General features: G+C 46.9%; 1 protein-coding gene across 3 annotated transcripts in view; it reads left to right on the top strand.

Annotated features, from left to right (window-relative positions):
• Positions 1-26,601, top strand: part of LOC137517798 (uncharacterized) — a 114,078-nt gene that overhangs the window by 67,418 nt on the left and 20,059 nt on the right. Inside the window, exons 3-4 of one of the 3 annotated variants that reach the window (XM_068234845.1) lie at positions 4,185-4,289; positions 9,335-9,415. In XM_068234845.1, the coding sequence (XP_068090946.1) occupies positions 4,185-4,289; positions 9,335-9,415 (186 nt within the window). Of the gene's footprint in view, positions 1-4,184; positions 4,290-9,331; positions 9,416-26,601 lie in introns of all 3 variants that reach the window. The other 2 variants (XM_068234844.1, XM_068234846.1) reach the window with 2 other exon arrangements.

Genomic DNA, 26,601 nt, shown 5'->3' with positions numbered 1-26,601 from the left:
ATTCACAAAGATGTACGCATTCGGTAAACCGGGTAAAAGTGTTTGATATTTTTCTCCAGCTCTGACAAGCCGATAACTCATGTTCTCCATGTGGTAACTTTGACAGACAGCCAATAGGGAGAGCCAGGCAGCCAATAGGGAAAGCCACGCAGCTTTGCTTTTCATCCTGATTTGATCCGACATGGTGGAAGGCGGGTCTTCACTGTAGCAGAGCAGGGGAAGGTGACATTTTATGAGGCTTTTCTGCATCCCTTTAGATCTAAAAATCTGTATGGCTGCAGCACACCTAAAGGTATGTCGGAGATGCACTGGACAGAAAACCCTGACTCCTACACAGAGCCAGGCATGCTCGTATGTACCCAAATTTGATTCGAGCACATTCGAATTCGGGTCTGGGTCAAATTCGGATTCGCCCGATTCGAATGGACTCTAATTTCGATTCGGGTGCATTCATTCGGATCCGGGTCAGGGGAAATTCGGCTGTGAATTCGTGATTCAAAACCCGCCGAATTTAAGGGTTAATTGCAAAGCCCCCTTAAATGCCAGAATCGCCAAATTTGCAGGTTATGTTAAGAAGAAAAGTGGGAGCAAGACCTTACACTTTTTGAGAAAATTGATTTGAAAAGTTCAAAGAAAAAAAACGATACATTTAAATGCCGGTCAATGACAGATCGTGGGAAATATTTCCCAGCAGTTAATAGCAAAGGCACCTTACACCCTAGCAACACCAAATTTGCAGGTTATGTTAAAAAGATAGTGGGAAACAATATTTAAAAAAAAAAAAAAAAATGTTTATTTTTGGGGATGTTCTGAGTGTGGGAAATCTGAAAAAAAATGATGCACCTGAGCCTCTGTAACTCCTTGTCCCCCATGCAGGCTGGGATAGCCAGAATGCGGAGCCCCAGCCGATTGGGGCTTCGCACCCTGAGCTATACCAGCCTGCATGGTCCATGGTATGGGGGGGGGCTCTGGGGGGAGGGGCAGCCAAGCCTCCCCCCCGGAGCCTTGTCCAATCCATGGACAAGGGGCTCTTCCCCACCTCCGGTGCCCCAGGAGGAGGTGGGGCGACTACTCCCTAGGGGGGGTTCATGGTGGCATCTGGAAGTCCCCTTTAAGATGGGGACCCCAGATACCAACCCCCCTCCCAGGAGAAATGAGTATAGGGGTACAAAATACCCCTTACCCATTTCCACAAAGGGTTAAATGAAATAAAAACACAATGATGAGAAAAATATTTTAATGATCTTAATTAACCAGAAATACTTACCTGTACCTTTTTTAAAACAATGTTCCCACGGCAATAATATCCTCGGTAATGATCCAAATATCCTCTATCTTGCGATCTTCAATTACCTTGATTGAAGATCTCCCATGGCAATTAGCAATACTATACCTTACAATGCGTCTTGCGTGCGGACGCATAGCACCGGCTCCTGCTGTCCTCCCCGTCTCTTCACTTGTCACCCTCACCTAGCCTGGCACCCGGTGCACCCATGGGTGCACCGGGTGCCACCTTAGGTGAGGGTGACAGGTGCAGGCAGGTGGGGAGAGATCGTGGGAGCCAGCAGCTATAGGTCTGCACAGGATGCATTCTAAGGTATAGTTCCTTTTGTATTGAATCAAATGAACCGGCTCTGAATCGATTCATTTTATTCAATACAATACAATACATTCTAAGGTACTATACCTTAGACTGCGTCCTGTGCGGACGTATAGCTGCTGGCTCCTGCGATCTCTCCCCACCTGCCTGCACCTGTCACCCTCACCTAGGGTGGCACCCGGTGCACCCATGGGTGTACCAGGTGCCAGGCTGGGTGAGGGTCAACATGAAACCCCGTCGCCCCCACCTCCTCCTGGGGCACCAGAGGTGGGGAAGAGCCCCTTGTCCATGGATTGGAGAAGGGCTCTGGGGAGGGGGAGGCTTGGCTGCCCCTCCCCCCAGAGCCCCCCCATACCATGGACCATGCGGGCTGGTATAGCTCAGGGTGCAAAGCCCCAGTTGGCTGGGGCTCCGCATTCTGGCTATCCCAGCCTGCATGGGGGACAAGGGGTTACAGAGGCTCAGGAGGGGGGACCCCACGTCATTTTTCTTTTTCAGATTTCCCACACTCAGAACATCCCCAAAAATAAACATATTTTTTTATTTATTCTTTAATAGTGTTTCCCACTATCTTTTTAACATAATCTGCAAATTTGGTATTGCTAGGATGTAAGGGGCCTTTGCTATTAACTGCTGGGAAATATTTCCCACGGTCATTGACCGGCATTTAAATGTATCGTTTTTTTCTTTGAACATTTAAAATCGATTTTCTCAAAAAGTATAAGGTCTTTTTGAAGAAAAAAAAAATTCCCCTTGCTCCCACTTTTCTTCTTAACATAACCTGCAAATTTGGTGATTCTGGCATTTAAGAGGGCTTTGTTATTAACCCTTAAATTCGGCGGGTTTTGAGCGACAGTAGCCGAATCCGAACGGGTTAAAATCCTTGATCATGGCTGAATTCGAGAGGCACTATTCGGGAAAATTCGACTTCGAATTTGGGAGCAGGATCGCTATTCGAATTCGGCAACCATGAAAATCTACAGGATAATTCGGGTACATTCGAATTCGAGAGACCTGGTGTGCAACCCTGCACAGAGCTTCCTGCCTCAGTGCTGAAATGCTCCACAGCTAGTAAATGACACTGACCAAGCAGGGCTTAGTGGATTGAAGCTTGTTTGTTTGGTAAACTACTGAACTTCTGCCTAATATGGAAAATCTTTAGTGAATATGGAGAAAAAATGTACAATACAGAATGCGGTATTTTACTGACCAAAATTATTTTATTGAACTGTCCTTAGTGAACTGAGGCCAATGTGTTCACTTGTGGGGAAATCCCGCCATCTACTCGCATCTCTGTGTCTCCGGGGGTTGCAGGTTGATATGATATGAGGTGCTCAGATTGAATGAGGCTCTATCCATTTTGGCACATAGCCTGAGGAAGTGGGTTTGACCGACAACACATTGTTCAAGAGCCAATGAAAACCTTTAGACCTATTACTCTGACTCCCATCCTTTGTCATGTAAGTAATACGAGTACCTCATTAATTTATACTAAGTCTATGTCAATCTGTTCTATTTCGGCCCCTCCAAATGTGCAAATCATTGTATGTTACATAGCACAGGGGCTTGATTTACTAAACCGTGATAACTAAAATATCACACCTTATCAAAGATATCACACCTTATCAAAGTTAACACTCCTTATCAGAGTAGCATAGCGAGTGCTACGAACTTATGCCTGCTAATTGCCAATGGCAATCGTCCTGCCCTGAGCACCTGCGGGTTTGTAGCACTCGCTATGCTACTCTGATAAGGCGTGTTAGTTTTGATAAGGTGTGATATCTTTGATAAGGTGTGATATTTCAGTTATCGCGGTTTAGTGAATCAAGCATGAAGTCTGTACTGCACTCTTAGCCAACCACATAATAATAATAATAATATAATAGTATAAAGGTTTATGTGCTCTGTACACAAAATTGAGCATTGCAAATTTTGAAACATTTTCATACAATGTGCATTAATGCACACCTGAACTGAAAAAACAAACCTGATGTGGCCTCATCTGTGGCTTCTTCAAGTCCCCCATAATCTTGGGGACAGCTCATCTTTGCCAACTGCCTCTTGGTTGGTGTGTTTTACCACCAGTTAAAAGCTGGAGCTTGGCTCAGTCACAGCTATGGTGCATGCTCACTCCTCTCTGTGCGCTAATCCTGGGCATGCTACCAATTGACTGTGCGCAGCAGCCATTGGCGAGAGAGTGTCCTGGACATGCCCGTTTCAAAACAATTACAACTACGTGTGACTAGGATGATCCTGTCCACGGCTGCTGTGCTCAGCCATTTGACAAGGTGCACAGACCGTGCGGAGAAGACAGAGCATGCGCCAAAGCTATGACTGAGTCTTTTCACCACTTTTCATTGTTTGGGGGGGGGGGGGGGGGGGGTAGTGGAGGCTAAGATGCCACAAAGATTATGGGAAGCCTCCAGAATGCCACATCATTTTTTTTAAATTCATGAATGCTATTGCAACCTCTTTCTTAGCTGGATAATTTTGTTGCCTTTATGAGGTGCCTCAATTGCCATTATCTGTTTATCATCATACTGATGACAAATCCATAAAACTGTCCTTTTTTTTTTACTTTCAGACGCAACATTTGGAACTATATTTGAAAAATAATTCCTCTGACTGCTGCAAAACCATTAACAATCAAACCGAGATGTTTCCCGATTTGTGCAACAACTTAACATTGGTATATAATAATAATTTCTGCTGTTACAGTAAAAGTTTCAGGTTTAATTACCACACGTGACCAGAATCGGAAGGTCAGTCTGGTTGCAGAGCACACAACAAAAGCAGCAGTGCAGCAGCAAATGACATGCAAGTTCAACTAAGCAAGTTCAAGCATAAGTCTCCTTCTTGAAATAGGCGTTTTGGCTTCTCTTTTCTTTACGAACGTCTTCTATAAAAAGGAAGTAGAATTGTGGTCCTGCGATTGCAAACAGTCAATGAGTGCACACAATCAACATATGCGTGAGGGAGTATCTTGGGGATCTAAAAATGTACAGTAGAAACCAAGAGCCCTCAGTAGTTTAGTATGACAAGACAAGAGTAATACCAGGAAGCATAAAAAAGCACAGTCCAACAGGGGTGTGGTTAATACAAGTGGGTTAGGGCGCCCCAATATAACAATGAAAAATATTGTTGTCTAAACCTCTGGCAACAAAAGTGAGTACACACAAAGTAAAGAATGTAAAAATTCTGCCTATTATAGACATTATAGACCAACAGAGGTGCCCACACTTTTTCGCCTTGTAAGCTACTTTAGAAAATTAGCAAGTCAAAATGATCTACCTATGTACAATTTTAGGAGCACACTTGTATATGTTACGGCCAGAACCCGAAGTCTGGCCACTTTGGGTTCTGGCCGGTCAAATCTAGAAGTGGCTGATGCGGCCAATGTAAGAAATAAACTTTTCCTCCGGACTTTGGCCGGCCAGAACGCGTTCTGGCTAAGTGTGGCCGGCCAAGTCCTAAAGTGCCGCTCACCTCTCCTGCTCTGCTGCCTCTAGTCAAACCTCACATCAGGACGACCCGGACCAGAGAGGCAAAGAGAGGCAGAGCAGAGAGCAGTGCACACGCGACCCGCTAGACACATACACTTCCATGCTGAAGTGACGTCATTGCTCACTGCCGCATGTGAAGTGTATGGGTCAGGGCGGGTAGTTTGCGTGCTGCTCTACTTCTCTCCGCCGCTCTGGACGCCCTGATCTGGGGTCTGGAAATAGCACAGGCTGCCTCTCCAGTCATGCAAAGCGCACGGCAAAGACTTGCAAAACAGCCAGAAAAGCCCCCACAGTCATGCAAAACTACCCCAGCAATACACAGTGCCCAGCATATCCCCCCCCCCAGCCATGCAAAACGGCCAGCAACCCCCCCCCCCCCCCTAGTCATGCAAAGCGCCCAGTAAATTCCTCCCCCCAGCCATGCAAAGCAGCCAGAAGAGCCCCCACCCCCCACAGCCATGCAAAACTACCCCAGCAATACAGTGCCCAGCAAAGCCCCCCTGGCCATGCAAAGAGCCCAGCATATCAAACCCCAGCCATGCAAAAACCCAGCAAATCCCCCCCCCCCCCAGCCATGCAAAGCGCCCAGCAAATCCCTCCCCCCAGCCATGCAAAGCAGCCAGAAAAGCCCCCACCCCCCACAGCCATGCAAAACTACCCCAGCAATGCACAGTGCCCAGCAAAGCCCCCCTGGCCATGCAAAGGGCCCAGCATATGAAACCCCAGCCATGCAAAAACCCAGCAAATCCCCCCCCCCCCCCCAGCCATGCAAAGCTCCCAGCAAATCCCTCCCCCCAGCCATGCAAAGCGCCCAGCAAATTTCCCCCGCCATGCAAAGCGCCCAGCAAAGGCCCCCCTCCCCTCAGCAAAGCCTCACCCCCCCCCCCTCCAGCCACGCATAGCGCCCAGCAAAGCACTCCCCAGCCATGCATCTCCCCTCTCCCCTGTGTCACCTGACTGCCACAGCAGAGCATCTAATTTAAAAGCACAGGATGTTAACAATATGTCTGCTCCCAAGAAAGCAGGATGTAGACACACTGCAGATTTATTGCAGGATTTGTATCAGCTGTAACTAACAAATAGAAAGAAGTTCCGAGTATAATTCATGGTGCTGGACAGGACCCGGGATGTTCTGGGATTTTTGCGTTTTGGACTTTGGCCGACTGACTTTGGCCGGTTCAGAACTGGCCGGCCAATGTCAGAAATTCCCAGCATTTTGGACTTTGGCCGACGTCACATCGGCCAGTTCTAGAAACGGCCGGCCAGTTCTAGTATTGGCCGATTTCTGGTTTTGGCCGTAACATATATACAGAATGGAAAATGTAGTGGGGTCAGGATCTACCATGAAGGCCATCGCCAGTAGATTGTGATCTACCTAATGGGCACCCCTGTGTTACAAGGTCTCAGGTGTGAATGGGGAGCAGGTATGTTAAATTTGGTGTTATTATTCTCACACACTCTCATACTGGTCACTGGAAGTTAAACATGGCACCTCATGGCAGAGAACTCTTCGAGGTTCTCAAAAACATAATTGGCCTAGGCCAATTATGGCCTATGCAATAAGAAGATTGCTAACTTCCTGAAACGGAGCTACAGCATGGTGGCTAAGCCCATACATCAGTTTAACAGGACAGGCTCCACTCAGAACAGGCCTTGGCATAGTCAGCCAAAGTAGTTGAGTGAATGTGTCTGCATCATATCCAAAGGTTGTCTTTTGGAAATTGACATTTGAGTGCTGGCAGCATTACTGCAGAAGTTGAATGGGTGGAGGGTAAGCCTATCAGTGCCCAGACCAAATGCCTTACACTGCATCAAATTGGTCTTCATGGCTGTCAACCCAGAAGGAAACCTCTCCTAAAGATGATGCACAAGAAAATCAAGCAGTCTAAGGACATTATTTACTGGAATAATGTCATATGGTCTGATAAGACCAGGATATTTTTTGGTTCAGATGGTGTCAAGCATGTGTGGCATCAACCAGGTAAGGCTTACAAAGACAAGTGTGTCTTTCCTACAGTCAATAATGGTGTTTGGAGTGTCATGGTTTGTGGCTGCAGGAGTGCTGCTGGCACTGAAGAGCTACAGCTTGTTGAGCCATGAATGCCAACATGTGCTGTGACATACTGAAGCAGAGCATGAGTCTCTCTCTTTGGAAAGTAGGCCACAGGACATAATTGCAACTTGATAACAACCCTAAACACACATCCAAGATGACCATTGCCTTGCTAAAGAACCAAAAGAACCTGAGGGTAAAGGTTGCGCGACTGGCCAAGGTTGTTCCTAGACCTAAACTCTATCAAGCATCTGTGGGGCGTACTCAAATAGAAGGTGGAGGAGCACAAGGTCTCTAATATTCTCCAGCTTCATCATGTAGGAGTGAAGTTATAGTGAACGCCATGCCCAAGAAAGTTAAGGTAGATCATGATGGCGCTCAAAATACTGACGACTTTGGGCACAATTTTGACATTCTTCACTTAGTGGCGTTTTCACTTTTATTGCTAGGGGTTTAGCCATTCATGGTTGTTTTTTGACTTATTTTGATGGGACAGAAAATTAAAGCTGCTACCTTGGCTGTACAATGACTATTTTACATTGTATGAAACTATCATATCTTCAGTGTTATCCAATGAATAAATTATTTACAAAAATGTAACAGGTGTATTTAACCTCCGTGGCGGTAACCCCGAGCTACGGTCGGGGTAGAAAACCGCAGCTCAGAGCAAAAACCCCGACCTGCACTCTGGGTAGCCACCGGAGGCTCTATGCAGAGCAATGCGCGCAGCAGGCATTTAAACTCACCTCCCGGGGGATCCTGACGTTGGCCGCCATTCTTCTTCCGCACCTCCGAGGCTCTGCTTCCCTGTGGTGAGATCGTCATCTGTCGTCATGACAGCCGGCAATTTCACTTTAGGGCTGCATTGCCACAGAGGGAAACCTGCAGCGCTGGAGCCCAGGGAGGTGAGTGATTGCTGGGGCTGCTGCGGACTTTCTGCTGGTATCACTGTTTCATGATTTTAAAGTCTAAAAGCGCATTAAAAAAATTGTACCGCTTTTAGACCCTAAAATCAGAAGGAGTCTTACCGCCAGGGAGGTTAATTTGTGAGATACTTTATAATGTCCATATCTTTCTAGGAAATCATCACACTAATTTATATATGCAGAAATTGTGCTTTCACACTATTTCCATCTCCCAGCTGCTAACAGCATTCAGCTTGTCTTTCCATTATGTTATATAGTATAATCTCTTTATAGTAAACTCCAAGGGACATGGTAAAGTACTACATCAGAAGTTTACTATATCATAAAAACCGGAGACACGCCAATGAACTTGGGCGCCCCTATAAGCCGCTATGTGATTATAGGCAATAGCAGCACCCGAGTTCCAGAAGCTGCTTGTTCTTACATTCTCTGCCGTGACTTGCAGCACACCCTGACAGGCAGCCTGGGCCAAACACAAGTCACCCTGGGTGGTGGGCGGTGGAGTGAATGATAGTACAATATTGGTGCATTACCAACATACTACTATCTGGGATCGGTAATAGTAGAATATCTGTAAATTTGCAGATATTCTACCATTGGTATCACCCTTACACCCTTTTTACCAGGAGTGTTTTTTATAGGGACTCCGAGCACCTCTAATGGGTATGCCTAGAGACTCTGACCAGTACTGCAAAATACTTAAAGATGCATACCTTTCTGTAGCTTGTGCTTACCTCTTTCATTTGATGCCTGAATTGCCGTTGTACACCAAATAGTTTTCATTCGATTTCAATTTAAAAAATTACAGCTGCCATCTTGGCTATGTTATAACTTCCGGGTCACCCCTGTCTTCTCTGGTAGACAAGTGCATCACTGAATGAAGCAGGAAGAGGAAGTGACACGCATGGCCATTGCAAGAGGCCCCTCCAGAGGGGTCATAGCGCGACTTTATTGGAAGTCGTCTGGCTTAAAGGCATACCCATGAGAGGTGCTCGGAGTCCCTTTAAGTGTATCCCTCCAGAAGGGTCTCACAAGTCTCTAGGCTACATAAATACACTATCGGCCCTTTATAGACAGCAAGGATCTCACCGTTCCAGGGAGGGTCTCTTAAATCTTGGTTTTCGCATACGTGTGTCCCCGCTGGAACCAAATAAAATTTAGATTACACAAAAATTAAGTCTAGTAATTTTCCTCTTCTTATATGTATTGTTAATATACCAAGAATAACCTGTTTCATTTGTTTCACTAGCAGGAAAATAAAACTAGGCGACATCTTTCTAGAGAAAACTGCTACAATGATTCTAAAAATAAAGAAGTCTCCTGCCAACTCAAGGTAATTATTGTGGATTTGATATCCACCATCTATATTTAAAGAGTACACTTTGTCTCTAGCAGCCATGGAACTCCTTCCTTACAGTATTGTGATTACAAACCATGCCTCCCCCCCGCAAAAAAAAAATGAATTGGGCCTGCTACCTAAGTTTCACTCTCAACACCATATTACCCAACGTTACCCCCCTTCCTCTCCTCTCCTCTCCTACAGTGGTTTCAGAAGTACTTTTCTATCATTTGGGATTACTTGGGATATCCAGAAAACAAAACACTCATTAAAGAGAAACCGTAACCAAGAATTGAACTTCATCCCAATCAGTAGCTGATACCCCCTTTCCCATGGGAAATCTATTCCTTTTCTCAAACGGATCATCAGGGGGCTCTGTATGGCTGATTCTGTGGTGAAACCCCTCCCGCAGTGTGATGTGAGGGCCATGGTTCTGACATCACACTGTGGGAGACTTGTTGCAGTGCGGGAAATAACATCTGTTTCCAACTGCCAAAAAAAAGCAAGCAGTATCTCCTTCCACTGACATCACCTGCCAGCAGTAAAAATGTCACCGTGTGATAAATGTTACAATGTAAATCACGGAGAGGAAAGATTTTACAATGGGCAAACACTGACTAAATCATGTATACATAATTTTTGTAAAAATGAAGCACTTTTGTTATTCCATTATTTTCACTGGAGTTCCTCTTTAACAACCCTTTATGAACCTAGCCTTAGCATTCAGTTCTGAATTTGTTGCGTAGATATATATTTTTGTGTGTGCCACAAACACCATTGGGTTGGGTTGAATATCCCCTTCTGAATATATGCAGATGGATAATTTACAGGATTGTACTTCACTTTCTGTTGTCCGTCTTCAGATTTCCTTCGGCTGACTTATATGGTCGTGTACACACAGTTCTCATGATACCAGTTCTCCTGTACATTATAAGGTCGTGCACATGCAGTTCTCATGGTTCCAGTTCTCCTGTACATTCTGAGCTCGTTAACATGCAGTTCTCATGTACATTCTAAGGTCGTGTACATGCCGTTCTCATGGCTGCAGTTCTCCTGTACATGCAGTTCTCATGGCTGCAGTTCTCCTGTACATTCTGAGCTCATGTACATGCAGTTCTCATGGCTGCAGTTCTCCTGTACATTCTAAGGTTGTGTACATGCAGTTCTCATGGCTGCAGTTCTCCTGTACATTCTGAGCTCATGTACATGCAGTTCTCATGGCTGCAGTTCTCCTGTACATTCTAAGGTTGTGTACATGCAGTTTTCATGGCTGCAGTTCTCCTGTACATTCTAAGCTTGTGTACATGCAGTTCTCATGGCTGCAGTTCTCCTGTACATTCTGAGCTCGTGTACATGCAGTTCTCATAGCTGCAGTGCTCCTGTACATTCTGAGCTCTTGTACATGCAGTTCTCATGGCTGCAGTTCTCCTGTACATTCTAAGGTTGTGTACATGCAGTTCTCATGGCTGCAGTTCTCCTGTACATTCTGAGCTCGTGTACATGCAGTTTTCATGGCTGCAGTGCTCCTGTACATTCTGAGCTTGTGTACTTGCAGTTCTCATGGCTGCAGTTCTCCTGTACATTCTAAGGTCGTGTACATGCAGTTCTCATGGCTGCAGTTCTCCTGTACATCCTGAGCTCATGTACATGCAGTTCTCATGGCTGCAGTGCTCCTGTACATTCTGAGCTCGTGTACATGCAGTTCTCATGGCTGCAGTTCTCCTGTACATTCTAAGGTTGTGTACATGCAGTTCTCATGCCTGCAGTTCTCCTGTACATTCTAAGGTTGTGTACATGCCGTTCTCATGGCTGCAGTTCTCCTGTACATTCAGAGCTCATGTACATGCAGTTCTCATGGCTGCAGTTCTCCTGTACATTCTAAGGCCGTGTACATGCAGTTCTCATGGCTGCAGTTCTCTTGTGCATTCTGAGCTCGTGTACATGCAGTTCTCATGGCTGCAGTGCTCCTGTGCATTCTGAGCTTGTGTACTTGCAGTTCTCCTGTACATTTTAAGGTTGTGTACATGCAGTTCTCATGGCTGCAGTTCTTCTGTACATTCTAAGGTTGTGTACATGCAGTTCTCATGGTTGCAGTTCTTCTGTACATTCTAAGGTCGTGTACATGCAGCTCTCATGGCTGCAGTTCTCCTGTACATCCTGAGCTCATGTACATGCAGTGCTCCTGTACATTCTGCGCTCGTGTACATGCAATTCTCATGGCTGCAGTTCTCCTGTACATTCTAAGGTTGTGTACATGCAGTTCTCATGGCTGCAGTTCTCCTGTACATTCTAAGGTCGTGTACATACAGTTCTCATGGCTGCAGTGCTCCTGTACATTCTGAGCTCGTGTACATGCAGTTCTCATGACTGCAGTGCTCCTGTACATTCTGAGCTTGTGTACTTGCAGTTCTCCTGTACATTTTAAGGTCGTGTACATGCAGTTCTCATGGCTGCAGTTTTTCTGTACATTCTAAGGTCGTGTACATGCAGTTCTCATGGCTGCAGTTCTTCTGTATATTTTAAGGTCATGTACATGCAGTTCTCATGGCTGCAGTTCTCCTGTACATTATGAGCTCATGTACGTGCAGTTCTCATGGCTGCAGTTCTCCCGTACATTCTAAGGTTGTGTACATGCAGTTCTCATGGTTGCAGTTCTCCTGTACATTCTAAGGTTGTGTACATGCAGTTCTCATGGCTGCAGTTCTCCTGTACATTCTAAGGTTGTGTACATGCAGTTCCCATGGCTGCAGTTCTGTACATTCTGAGCTCATGTACATGCAGTTCTCATGGCTGCAGTTCTCCTGTACATTCTGAGCTCGTGTACATGCAGTTCTCATGGCTGCAGTTCTCCTATACATTCTGAGCTCATGTACATGCAGTTCTCATGGCTGCAGTTCTCCTGTACATTCTGAGCTCGTGTACATGCAGTTCTCATGGCTGCAGTTCTCCTGTACATTCTAAGGTCGTGTACATGCAGTTCTCATGGCTGCAGTTCTCCTGTACTTTCTAAGGTCGTGTCGTGTACATGCAGTTCTCATGGCTGCAGTTCTTCTGTACATTTTAAGGTCGTGTACATGCAGTTTTCATGGCTGCAGTTCTCCTGTACATTCTAAGGTTGTGTACATGCAGTTCTCATGGCTGCAGTTCTCCTGTACATTCTAAGGTCGTGTACATACAGCTCTCATGGCTGCAGTGCTCCTGTACATTCTGAGCTCGTGTACATGCAGTTCTCATGGCTGCAGTGCTCCTGTACATTCTGAGCTTGTGTACTTGCAGTTCTCCTGTACATTTTAAGGTCGTGTACATGCAGTTCTCATGGCTGCAGTTTTTCTGTACATTCTAAGGTCGTGTACATGCAGTTCTCATGGCTGCAGTTCTTCTGTATATTTTAAGGTCATGTACATGCAGTTCTCATGGCTGCAGTTCTCCTGTACATTATGAGCTCATGTACGTGCAGTTCTCATGGCTGCAGTTCTCCCGTACATTCTAAGGTTGTGTACATGCAGTTCTCATGGCTGCAGTTCTCCTGTACATTCTAAGGTTGTGTACATGCAGTTCTCAAGGCTGCAGTTCTCCTGTACATTCTAAGGTTGTGTACATGCAGTTCCCATGGCTGCAGTTCTCCTGTACTTTCTAAGGTCGTGTCGTGTACATGCAGTTCTCATGGCTGCAGTTCTTCTGTACATTTTAAGGTCGTGTACATGCAGTTTTCATGGCTGCAGTTCTCCTGTACATTCTGAGCTCATGTACATGCAGTTCTCATGGCTGCAGTTCTCCTGTACATTCTAAGGTTGTGTATATGCAGTTCTCATGGCTGCAGTTCTCCTGTACATTCTGAGCTCATGTACATGCAGTTCTCATGGCTGCAGTTCTCCTGTACATTCTAAGGTTGTGTACATGCAGTTCTCATGGCTGCAGTTCTCTTGTACATTCTGAGCTCGTGTGATGCAGTTCTCATGGCTGCAGTTCTCCTGTACATTCTGAGCACGTGTACATGCAGTTCTCCTGTACATTCTAAGGTCGTGTACTTGCAGTTCTCACTCATGGGTGCAGTTCTCCTGTACATTCTGAGCTCGTGTACATGCAGTTCTCATGGCTGCAGTTCTCCTGTACATTCTGAGCTTGCGTACATGCAGTTCTTATAGCTGCAGTTCTCCTGTACATTCTGAGCTCGTGTACATGCAGTTCTCATGGCTGCAGTTCTCCTGTACATTCTGAGCTCGTGTACATGCAGTTCTCATGGCTGCAGTGCTCCTGTACATTCTGAGCTTGTGTACATGCAGTTCTCATGGCTGCAGTGCTCCTGTACATTCTGAGCTTGTGTACATGCAGTTCTCATGGCTGCAGTGCTCCTGTACATTCTGAGCTCGTGTACATGCAGTTCTCATGGCTGCAGTGCTCCTGTACATTCTGAGCTCGTGTACATGCAGTTCTCATGGCTGCAGTGCTCCTGTACATTCTGAGCTCGTGTACATGCAGTTCTCATGGCTGCAGTGCTCCTGTACATTCTGAGCTTGTGTACATGCAGTTCTCATGGCTGCAGTGCTCCTGTACATTCTGAGCTCATGTACGTGCAGTTCTCATGGTCCCAGTTCTCTTGTACATTCTAAGGTTGCGTACATGCAGTTCTCCTGGCCATCTGTCATTCGGTGGCTTGGCATGTGTGCCGTTTATAATTGTATCATGTAAATATTCTGGAGGAGACTTCCTAGAGTACAAATGAAATAAACTTTTAGTACACTCTCATTTCAAATATCCAGTCATTTATAGACAACTAGCTGATTGCCCGGCGTTGCCCGGGTATGTATTTGGCTGGTGTTGGCTCCGCACACTTTCTAACCCAAACGCACAAACACTCAATGACCAGGTTTGTGAGCTTTCGGGTCCTTGGCATCAATAATTTGTATTTTCCCATGAAATGAAACAAATCTGATTCACGGTTTGTGGCTCTGTCCACTTTTCTGAATTTGAACCCCAGTGACCCAATTACCAACTGTACCAGGTTTGAGGCTTGTGCCATTAACAGTGCAAGAATGGCAGCAATTTTAATATTCTCCTTGAAAAGCGACATGTAATTTTGGATTGGCATTTTTAAGCTCCAGACACTTTTCTGAATATTAATCCCAGTCACCCAGTAACCAGCTGTGCCAAGTTTGAAAACCCTGCCATTAACAGTGAAGAAAGGCTGCAGTTTACAATTTCCCAGAAAAATCTGTTTTTAACTCCACCCACTTTTTTTTTACTTTGACACACAGTCACTCAATGACCAAGTTTTTGTGAGCTTTTGGGTTCCTGGCATCAAAATTGTGTGACTGGAAGCAGTTTATCCAGCAAAGAAATCTGGATGTTTGTGGTTCCACCGCTTTACTGAATTTGAACCCCTGTCACTTAACAACCAACTGTACCAGGTTTGAGGCCTCTGCCATTAACAGTGTAAGAATGACTGCAGTTTCAATATGCCCCTTGAAAATCAATAGGTGAATTTTGATTGGCTACTGTATGCTCCACCCACTTTCCTGAATATTAGTCCCAGTCATCCAGTGACCAACTGTGTCACCCACCCACCCAGTTTGAGAACCCTGCCAATAACAGACTGGCTGAAATCAATCTAACAAATCTGATTGGCTGTTTGTGGCTCCACCCCTTTAGTGAATTTTGGCCCCAGTCACCCAATGACTGACTGTATCAGGTTTGAGACCTCTGCCATTAACAGTGTAAGAATGGTAGCAATGTGAATATTCCCCTTGAAAATCAATAGGTACATTTTGATTGGCTGTTGTAGGCTCCACGTACATTTCTGAATATTCATCCCAGTCACCCAGTGGCCAATTGTGTCAAGTCTGGGAACCCTGCCATGTTAAAAATTTAGTTGTTGGCACCACCCACTTTTTCTAACCTTGACATACAGTCACTCAATTATCAAGTTTATCAGCTTTGGGGTCCTTGGTATCAATACTTTGTATATTCCCATTGAAAAATAAACAAATCTGGCTGTTTGAGGCTCCGCCCCCTTTCTGAATTTGAACCCCAGTCACCCAGTGACCAATTGTACCAGGTTTGAGGCATCTGCTATTAACCGTATAAGAGAATGGTAGCAGCTTAAATATTCCCTTTGAAAATCAAAAGGTGAATTTTGATTGGCTGTTGTAGGCTCCACCCACCTTCCAAAATCTTAATCTCATTCACCCAGTGATCAACTGTGCAAAGTTTGAGAGCCCTGCCATTAACGATGTAAGAATGGCTGCAGTCAGGGCCGGGCCGAGGCATAGGCTGGAGAGGCTCCAGCCTCAGGGTGCAGTGTAGGAGGGGGCGCAGAATTCATTCAGCTGTCATTCCTAATTGTGTTTGAAGCAGAAATAAATAAGAAAAGGGGATACATGGCAGTGACTGCAAGCCAGATAACTAGATATTAAGGTGTTGGGGAGGTTGTGGGCCCTATGGCGCCTCTTAGTCTAATAGCAATCAGTGTGTGACTGCTGGGGTGGCAGGGATGGAGGGGCGCACTTTGGTGTCTCAGCCTTGGGTGCTGGAGGACCTTGTCCCGGCTCTGGCTGCAGTTTATATTTTCCCAGGGAAATGTGTATTTGGCTCCGCCCACTTTTTGTAACCTTGACACAGTCACTCAATGGCCTCAATTCACGAAGATCATGCTGGAGATAATAAGGCAAGAGAAAACTTACCTCCACACAGTAAGAGAGTTATCTTATCTCTTCATTCCTTACGTTACCTCCTCTGTAGTTAATTTACCTCCTCTGTAGTTATTTTCACACGCAGTTAATGAACAGCCTGTCTTTTAACTCTGGAGTTATTTTAAAGATTAAAGAGTTAACTTAAAGATAGAAGAGTTAACTTTAGGTTTGCCTGAGGTAAAATGTTTCCTGAACACTACATGCCTTATCACCATGGTAACAACTCTAGAAGAGTTATTAAAGACAGGAGATAAGCTTAGTGAATTGAGGCCAATGACCAAGTTTGTGAGCTTTCAGGTTCCTGGCATCAAAAATGTGTGAATAGAAGCAGTTTATCCACCAAGGAAATCTGATTGGCTGTTTGTGGCCCCGCCCCTTTAGTGAATTTGGACCCCAGTCACCCAATGACCGACTGTAGCAAGTTTGAAGCCTCTGCCATTAAAAGTGTAAGAATAGCAGCAGTTTAAATATTCCCCTTGAAAATCAATAGGTGAATTTTGATTGGCTGTTGTAGGCTCCACCCACTTTCTTGAATCTTAATCGCATTCACCCAGTGACCAACTGTGGCAAGTTTGAGAACCCTGCAATTAACAGTCTAAGAATGGCTGCAGTTTACATTTTCCCATGTAAAATTAATGGCTAAAATTTGATTGGCTGTTTTATGCTGCGCCCACTTCTCCTGGATTTGTAACCTCAGTCACCAAGTGACCAACTGTGCCAAGTGTGGGGACTCTGGCTTGATTACTGTGAGAATGGCAGCCTTTTACATTTTTTCCATTGACTTGAAATGGGTGAAATCTGATTTGCTGTTTGTAGCTCTGCCCACGTGTGCAGGGGGGCCGCGAGACCCCCAGAACATATCATCCCAGGTAGTAAGGGATCTGTGTACCAAGTTTCGTTCAAAACGATCAAGCCGTTTTCGAGTGATCGCGTCACATATACACACATACACACATACATACATACATACATACATACATCCGATTTTATATATATATAGAAGGCACGGTTTAGTAATTTCTCTGCATTTCATTGGCTGTTTAATTTGAGCAAAGTCAGGCTACACTACACCACTCCTTCTGTAAATAAATCTGTTTGTTTTCTTGGTGGCAGGATATGGTGGCTGCCATATTTATTTCCTTTTAAACAATACCAGTTACCTGGCCCCCAGCTGATCTTTCTGTCATCGGTAGAGATGGGCCGAACGGTTCGCCGGCGAACGGTTCCAGGCGAACATCGGGTGGTTCGCCTTCGCCGGCGAAGGCGAACTTTCCCGGAAGTTCGATTTGCCCCATAATGCTCTATGAGGGTCAACTTTGACCCTCTGCATCACAGTCAGCAGGCGCATTGTAGCCAATCCGGCTATACTAAGCCCTGGAGCCCCACCACCCCCTTATATAAGGCAGGATCAGGCGGCCATAAGCCTCACTCGTGTGCCTGCTAGAGACAGAATAGGGACAGCTGCTGCAGACTTGTTCTCCTAGAGACAGATTAGTCAGGCTCTTGCCTTCTTAAGCTGGCCACTAACTGTCCAATTTCTAGCGAAAAATCGTTCGAGCGATCAGAATTTCTGATCGGATTGGTTGCAAATAATCTCCATTGGTAAACACAATCGATTATGAACGAGTGAAAAAAATGTCGCCCGAATGAATTTTCATCGAACAAAAATTTGGATTTTCTTGGTGGTCGTGATAGATAGGAAGCAATGATTGGTTAGTTGATGGTGTAGTGAACGATTTTTCGGCCGATCAGAATTTCTGATCGCTCTAACGATTTTTCGCTAGAAATTGGACCGTTACTGGCCAGCTTGCGCTTGCTTAGTTGAATCTTATTGCTATAATAGCGCCCCAGAAAAGCTCTTTTCAGAGCTCATCCTGCTCGTGTGATCAATTTTTTTTGCTGTGTTTGAAACTGACACTTGTGTTTTTTAGACAGCATTGCTAATTCATACTGTGTAGCCCACTGCCAGCAGCAGCAGCACATTCAGTGACTACTTGTGTGTGTGTGTGAGACACTTGTGTTGCTTAGACAGTGTGTCCCACTGCCAGCAGCCCACCAGCATTCAGCAGCACATTCAGTGACACCTGTGTGTGTGACAGGGAGCTGCACATTGTACTACCTACCCAGTACTGCATTTACCTACTACTAGTACCTGTTGTGTTTAGTTAACCCACCTCATCACTGCATACACCTACGTTTGTGTTGAGTGAACCCACCTCGCTGCACATAACTACCTTTTGTGTTGAGTGAACTTGCGTCACTGCATATCTACCTTTTCTGTAGAGTGAACTCACCTCACTGCACATAGCTACCTTTTGTGTTCAGTAAACTCACCTCACTGCATATATAACTACCTTTGGGTTGAGTGAACTCACCTCACTGCACATAGCTACCTTTTGTGTTTAGTGAACTCACCTCACTGCATATACCTAGCTTCCCCCCGAGATGGACAAAATGGACAAACCAGATAGAGGAAGAGGTAGAGGAAGACCCAGAGGAAGGCCACCTGGCACTGGCAGGTCTGTGCGAGGTGGTGTTGCTGTGATTTCGTGCGGACCTGGACCAAAGTACAGTGCTCAGAAAAAGGCACGTGCCATCACTTCCCAAAATTGTGAGGACGTGCTTGAGTATTTAACTCAGAAGACCTCATCTCCCGCAGCCAGTGCTACCAGCGCTAGTACAAGCACCACATCCGCTGCATTTGACACTTCGCAGGAGTTATTTGGTGGTGGTGGTGGTAAAATCACTGATTCACAGCCACTACTGCAACAACAAGAAGAAGGCGCAAGTACACCACCTCATACGTCTGAGTTAGGTGGCGATAGTATGGACGTAATGTGTGAGGAGGGGCATGATGAACCACCTGAAGTTGGTGCAGTTGTGGAGTTGTCTGAGGAAAGCGAAGCTGGGCAGGAGGATTATGATGACGATTATACGGATGCCACGTATGTTCCCAATAGAGGAGATGACCAGGGGGACAGTTCAGAGGGGGAGCCAGAGAGGAGTAGGAGGAGACGACTCCATGATAGAAGCAGAGGGAGCTCGTCCTCAGAAACAGCTGGGGGCAGTGTCCGGCGCCATGTATCGCCAGCTATGGCCAGCCAGCCAACATGCCCTTCAACGTCAGCTGCTGATGCCACCGTAGCGCCATCACCCCAGGGGGGCTCAGCGGTTTGGAAATTTTTTTAACGTGTGTGTCTCAGATCGGAGCAAAGCCATCTGTTGTCTCTGCCAGCAAAAATTGAGCCGTGGAAAGGCTAACTCTCATGTAGGGACAAGTGCCTTATGAAGGCACCTGAAGAGAAGGCACAAACAGCTATGGGAAGAACACCTGAGGAAAAACAGCACCCCTCAAAAGACAAGCCACCCTCCTTCTCCTCTTCCTCCTTCAGGTGCATCGTCTTCATCCGCTTTCTCCCTTGAACCTTCACAGCCACCCTCCTTCACACCGCCTCTGCCCTTGAGCGGTTCCTGCTCCTCTGCCCACAGCAGTAGCCAGGTGTCCGTGAAGGAAGTCTTTGAGCGGAAGAAGCCAATTTCGGCCAGTCACCCTCTTGCCCGGTGTCTGACAGCTGGTGTGGCGGAACTATTAGCTCGCCAGTTATTACCATACAAGCTGGTGGAGTCAGAGGCTTTCCGTAAATTTGTGGCCATTGGGACACTGCAGTGGAAGATACCAGGCCGCACTTATTTTTCATGAAAGGCCATACCCAAACTGTACCGTGCAGTTCAGAGGCAAGTGGTGTCATCTATTGCGAACAGTGTTGGGTCAAGGGTCCACCTGACCACGGATGCCTGGTCTGCCAAGCACGGGCAGGGCCGCTACATTACGTACACAGCCTATTGGGTCAACCTGGTGACCGATGGCAGCAAGCAGGGAGTACGTGGCTGTTCAGCGGACCGACTTGTCACACCTCCACGGCTTTCAGGCAGGCCTCCTGCCACCTCCTCTCCTTCACCTCCAGCTACATCCTCTTCGCTGTCAACCTCCTCCTCCTCAGCTGAGTGTCAGTTGAACTCTAGCGGTGCTGCCATCTCCTCTTCCTCTCCAGCTACACAGCCCCATCTCCCCAGAGCCTACGCTGCATGCCAGGTACGACGGTGTCACGCAATTTTAGACATGTCTTGCCTCAAAGCGGAGAGTCACACTGGAGCAGCTCTCCTGGCTGCTCTTAACAAACAGGTGGAGCAATGGCTGACCCCGCACCAGCTGGAGATTGACAATGTGGTGTGTGACAACGGCAGCAATCTCCTTTCCGCTTTGAATTTGGGAAAGCTGACACATGTACCCTGCATGGCACATGTGCTGAATCTGGTCGTGCAAAGATTTGTCTCAAAGTACCCAGGCTTAGAGGACGTCCTGAAGCAGACCAGGAAGTTATGTGGGCATTTCAGGCGGTCTTATACGGCCATGGCACGCTTTGCAGACATTCAGCGGAAAAACAACTTGCCGGTGAGACGCTTGATATGCGATAGCCCGACTCGCTGGAATTCCACCCTGCTCATGTTCTCTCGCCTGCTAGACCAGGAGAAAGCCGTCACCCAGTACCTGTACAACTACAGTAGAATGACACAATCTGGGAAGATGGGGATGTTGTGGCCCAACAGCTGGACACTGATGCGAAATGCATGCAGGACCATGCGGCCGTTTGAGGAGGTGACCAACCTGGTGAGTTGCGCTGAAGGCACCATCAGCGACTTGATCCCCTACGCTTACTTCCTGGAGCGTGCCATGCGTAGAGTGGTGGATGAAGCTGTGGAGGAGCGGGAACAGGAACAGCTACGGCAGGAGGAGTCGTGGGACCAATTTTCAGCCGAACCACAGGTTTCCTCAACACCTGCGGCACCACAGAGGGGGGAGGAGGAGGAAGAAGAGGAGTCATGTGGGGAAGGAGAGGCGTCAGACTCTGATGATTATGAGGAAGGTGTTTCTGTGGAGGAGGAAGAGGCGGCAGCGGCAGAAGAACAACCGCAGCAGCCGTCACAGGGGGCTTCTGCTGCTCCACGTTCCCGTGGTATTGTTCGTGGCTGGGGGGAGGAAGAGGAGTTGCGTGACGTCACTGTGGAAGAGCAAGAGGAGATGGAGAGTACGTCTGGATCCGACTTTGTGCAGATGGCCTCTTTCATGTTGCCCAGCCTGTTGAGGGACCCCCGTATCAAAAAACTCAAGGCGAATGACCTTTACTGGGTGGCCACGCTACTAGACCCTCGGTACAGGCACAAAGTGGCAGACCTGTTAGCAACTCAACACAAGGCGGAAAGGATGCAGCACTTGCAGAACAAGCTGTCAATGATGCTTTACAATGCATTTAAGGGTGATGTGACAGTACAACGCAATAAAGGTACCACTGGCAGTATTCCTCCTCCTCCTCACCAGTCCACGCAGGCAAGGACAGGACGCTCCAGCGATCTCGGGGTGATGTCGGACATGAGGACATTCTTTAGTCCAACGCCTCGCAGTAGCCCTTCGGGATCCACCCTCCACCAACGCCTGGACCAGCAGGTAGCCGACTACCTGGCCTTAAGTGTGGATGTACACCCTGCGACTGCAAGCAGCGATGGTGAACCCTTGCACTACTGGTTGCGCATGCTTGACCTGTGGCCAGAGCTGTCCCAATTTGCCATACAACTTCTCTCTTGCCCTGCCGCAAGCGTCCTGTCAGAAAGGACCTTCAGTGCAGCTGGAGGCATTGTCACTGAGAAGAGAAGTCGCCTAAGTCATGACAGTGTTCAGTACCTGACCTTTATCACAATGAACGAGGCATGGATCCCTGAGGGCTATTGCACGACCGAAGACTAAGTCAGTCCCCACACACAGCATCTCTGCCTGCAGGCCGCTTGACTGCCTTCTCCGCCACCACCACCAGGGTCCAGGACTCTAGGCGGATTCCAGAATTTTTAAGGCCGCTGCTAGCAGCGGCCGCTATACTAATTTTTCTGGGGCGTGCACATGCCTGTCTAATTTTTTTGGCTGAACTGCAGGCGGCTGCAGAAAAAAACAAAAGGCATGTACATGTGCCCATCCCCCTTCGTGATCATTACCTTGCCGCGGTGAAGGGGCTTGCGTATCACAATGAAGCAATGACCGCCGGCTATATGAGTGTCTCGGGTGGGGGTGGCACACCAAAGATAATAAGGTAGTTGTTTCATTGTGGTCAGACCAAATTTGATCAGCTGGACAGTCACTGTTCTGTCATTCAGCTACATCAGCTGGGCGACCATATGGGCTTAAAAGCCACCATCACCTGCACTCTTGTCATGGTGCGCACCAGTCCAGCAAGCCCGTCACTACACAAACGGCTGTTTGCAGTCACTGCATACCTTTCACTGCATCTGTGACTGCACATTATACCTGGCAGTCAGTGCATAACTTGCACTTGAATGGATACAGTTTTAAACAATTGAAAAATACAACCATCTACATTTTCAAACAATTTAAAAATACAACAATCTACAGTTTCAAACAATTGAAAAAAAAGGCACAAAACTTGCCCTCCGTAAAACATTCTTGGCAAATGTTTTCGACTTGGTTTGTCTTCCGCTGGGTCAAGGGTCCATCTGATCACAGATGCCTGGTCTGCAAAGCACAGTCAGGGCAGCTACAGCATGGGTCTCAGCAGGCTCCCACTTCGGGCCGGAATCCAACCTTCATTCCCCGCCCATTACCCGTGGTGACAATGTCAGACTTGCCCGCCTCCATATGATTCTCGTGAAAGGAATGTGGTGTCATCTTTGCCCGCCATAACTGGTTCTCGTTAAAGGATTTAAAGTACATTCATTTCAAATACAGCAAGCCCTCGATAGTCCTCCTGTATTGTTATTTTTGGTCACTACCTCGGGGCGGGCGTGCATGCCTGACTGCTGCCCTCCTTGGATGTGTAGTGGTAGCCGTTGCTCAGGCTCCACACCGGATTCCATCCCTCATTCCCCGGCCATTACCCGGGGTCACGATGCCAGACTTGCACGCCTCCATAGGATTCTCATTGTAGCGGTACTGAACAAGTACCGCTACAAGTAGAAAATGTAATTTTAAAAACAAAACGTAAGCTTTTTAACAATGCCATGGAAAGTTGAGAAGGCAGTCACACATTACCTGACATCACTGAGTGAGGAAGAGCAATCTCGCCATGTTGCGCAGTAGTCCAGCATGGCCGTCACTACACAAACAGCTGGTAACTTGCGGTGCGTTACACAGTTAGTTTGGTGCGTCAGTGTGAAGCAGTACTCTAATTACACTACCTGATTGATGTATACACATGCAAGATGTTTGAAAGCACGTTAGGCCTGCAATTTAGCATTCAATGTGATTTCTGCCCTTAAAACGCTGCTTTGCGTCACATCCAGATTTTTTCCCCGGGACTTTTGGCGTGTATCCCACTCCGTCATGCCCCCCTCCAGGTGTTAGACCCCTTGAAACATCTTTTCCATCACTTTTTGGGCCAGCATAATTTTTTTCTATTTTTCAAAGTTCGCCTCCCCAGTGAGGTCTATTGCGGTTCGCGAACTTTTCCACGAACCGAACCTTCCGCGGAAGTGCGCGAACCTAAAATCGGAGGTTCGGCCCATCACTAGTCATCAGTAGTTGTTGTTTTGCTACAAAATGTTTAACAAAACTGTTAGCTTATCTTCTTCCCCAGCTTTGAACTTTGCCTTGCTTTTTTATTTTATCATACTGTCTGTCATTAGTAGTGCCTGAATCTCACTCCTAAAACAAGCATTATTCAGACTTCCAGAAGAAACAGAGGCGCCAACAGAATAAAAATGCATCAAATATAAAACCAATAAAATTTGGGGGGCAAGGGTGGACTTACCTCCCCAAAAAACAAGACATGCACTATGTATGGTTAAGACAAGTTTTAATTCGTACTCCAGAACAAGTGCAACGGGTTTCACGGGTCTCAAGCCTGCTTCCTCAGGCAAAAATACAAACAGGAGCAGCTCAGAAGTTGTGCAGTTAGGTGCAGCGCCTCTGTGACAGGGGATATTTACAAAATCACATCACTCCAGTGTGAACGCACACATTGGGCTTTATTCACTGATGCCTAATACACACGTTACGATTTTCCATGCGATAGATGGATCCCATTGATAAAATCCGTCATGTCCGATATTGCTCCCGATCGTTTTCGCACTCAATTTATCATAGCAGTGAATGGAAAAAGATAAGAAAAACGAATGAAGATAAGAGAATGGAGCACAGAATCGAGTGCGAAATCAGGCGGAGTAAACGATCGGGTCGCAAAATCGCACGGAAAATCTTACCGCGTGTACCCAGCATAAGACAAATGGCATGCCTTATCAAAGTTGGCACGCCTTATCAAAGTTAACATGCCTTATCAGAGTAGCATACAGAGAGCTACAAACCCACAAGGGCTCAGGGCAGGACGAGTTGAGCTCTCGTCATTGCCACTTAGCAGGCATAAATTTGCTGTGCTACTCTGATAAGGCATGTTAACGTTGATAAGGCGTGCTATTTGTCTTAGTGAATCAAGTCCATTGTGATTTTACTACAACGAAATGAAGACACGGCACTCAGGAGCTGTATGCAGCCACAAGCTGTATTGAAGCAGACAGTACACTACATGTTTCGGGCGGAGCCCTTCATCAGGTGTGATTCATCATTCATCATTGTGATTTTAAAAGCTCCTGCTAATTTGAAGCAGACAGTACACTACATGTTTCGGGCGGAGCCCTTCATCAGGTGTGATACATCATTCATCATTGTGATTTTAAAAGCTCCTGCTAATTTTATCCTGTGTGTGTTCACACTGGCTTTTTTAAAAATCCCCCATAACATTGCATTAGCAAGAGCTTTTAAAATCACAAAGTGCTTAGGCTAGGGTCACACTTGTTTGAAACACACATAATGTTTAGGGGCGTTACTAGAAATCACGGGGGCCACTGCGACAATTTGGATGCCCCCCCCCCCCGGGCCCAGGTTTGTTTTGGGGGCCAGGAGGGGTCGCAACATGAGGGGAGAGCTACATCGGCCGGGGGGGAGGGGCCATTCCCCCCCCCTTCCTCACCTCGGGCTCTCCCCTCAGCGCTCCCCCTTCAACATTAAATAGGTGGCAACAGCAGTGGGCAGGAACACAGGCATACCTCTATGTGTTCCACTGCGGAGGTCCAATCTCTAAGTGCCACATGCTCATACCGTCCAACAGTCCCGATTTGGGCGGGACTTACCCGGTTCCCGCCCCCTTGTCCCGGGTCCCGCCCACTCATTAACAAGTCCCGTTTTTACAAACCTTTCATATGATGACACATACCAGGTGTCTATGGAGCCTGTCTTTTTAAGACAGGGGTCTGTCTAAATGTGCTAATTACAAGCAGTTATGTCCTGCGTAACATAGACAAAACTCCCAGACCTCTCCTCCTTCCCTCCCCTCTGTTCGTAGCTCTTACAGCTTTTTCCTCCCTCCAGCCAATAGAAACACAGAGGCAGCCCTGCCCGCCCCGCCCCCCACAAGCTCGTTCAGGCACAGAGGAGATTCAGCCTGCATCTGGGAGCAGAGATCAGCATGGCTCCTTGCACTGATGGTTATCAATGGTGGGCAGATAACAGCTCTCAGTCACACAGATCACAGCAGCCTGTCCTGTACAGCACTGTGAGTGTGACTGGGACAGTGATAGACCTGGGAATGTAACTCTCCTGTGCTGCTGCAGATACATAGAGGAGGTCACATCTCTGAGTCACACAGATCACTGCAGCCTGACTCCCATACAGTGGAGGCTGTGAGTGTGACTGGGACAGACAGTGATAGACCTGGGAATGTAACTCTTCCCTCCTGTGCTGCTGCAGGCACAGAAAGAGAGAGAACTCGGCTGTCTTTTATGTAACCAGTATTATTATTTATTTGTAGTATTCCCTTTCCCCTCAGTAGCATTCATGGGAGGAAGGCATAGCTCCCAACTGTCCCTCTTTCCCCCTCATTTGTCCCTCTTTCAGGACTTTGTCTCTCTTTCTATGTTCTATACTAAAAAATGTGTTTGACTCTAAACTTTATTCCCATCCTTTAAATTGATATATTTACTCATTTTAAAATGTTACTATGAAGGAAAATGAACCAGGATAGAAAGGACCTGTGTGGTTTGAATTATAAAACATATTTTTCTCATGAAATCTTTATGGTATGCGTGACTAGGGGCGTGGTGGGGCGTGATCAGTGGGTGTGACAGGGGCATGGCTTAAGTGTCCCTTTTTCTCATCTCAAAAAGTTGGGAGGTATGCACATGCTACTTCCTGATAAACAGGAAGTAGTGTCAGAAGTTTAGAGAGCGGAACCTGCAGCGGTGGAACACATAGAGGTATGCCTTTGCTCCTGCCACCACTGCTGCCACCTATTAATGCTGGAGGGGGAACGCTGAGAGGAGAGCCCGAGGTGAGGAAGGGGGGGAGTGGCCCCCCTCTCTGCCGATGTAGGTGGCCATGCTCTGCCCTCATGCTGTGACCCCTCCTGCCCTCCCCGTGGGTGCAGGGGTTGCATCTCC

Source organism: Hyperolius riggenbachi, chromosome 5, assembly GCF_040937935.1.
Source record: "Hyperolius riggenbachi isolate aHypRig1 chromosome 5, aHypRig1.pri, whole genome shotgun sequence".
NCBI lineage: Eukaryota > Metazoa > Chordata > Amphibia > Anura > Hyperoliidae > Hyperolius > Hyperolius riggenbachi.
Note: the sequence above shows the minus strand (reverse complement) of the source record. Positions and strands in the feature narration are given on the sequence as shown.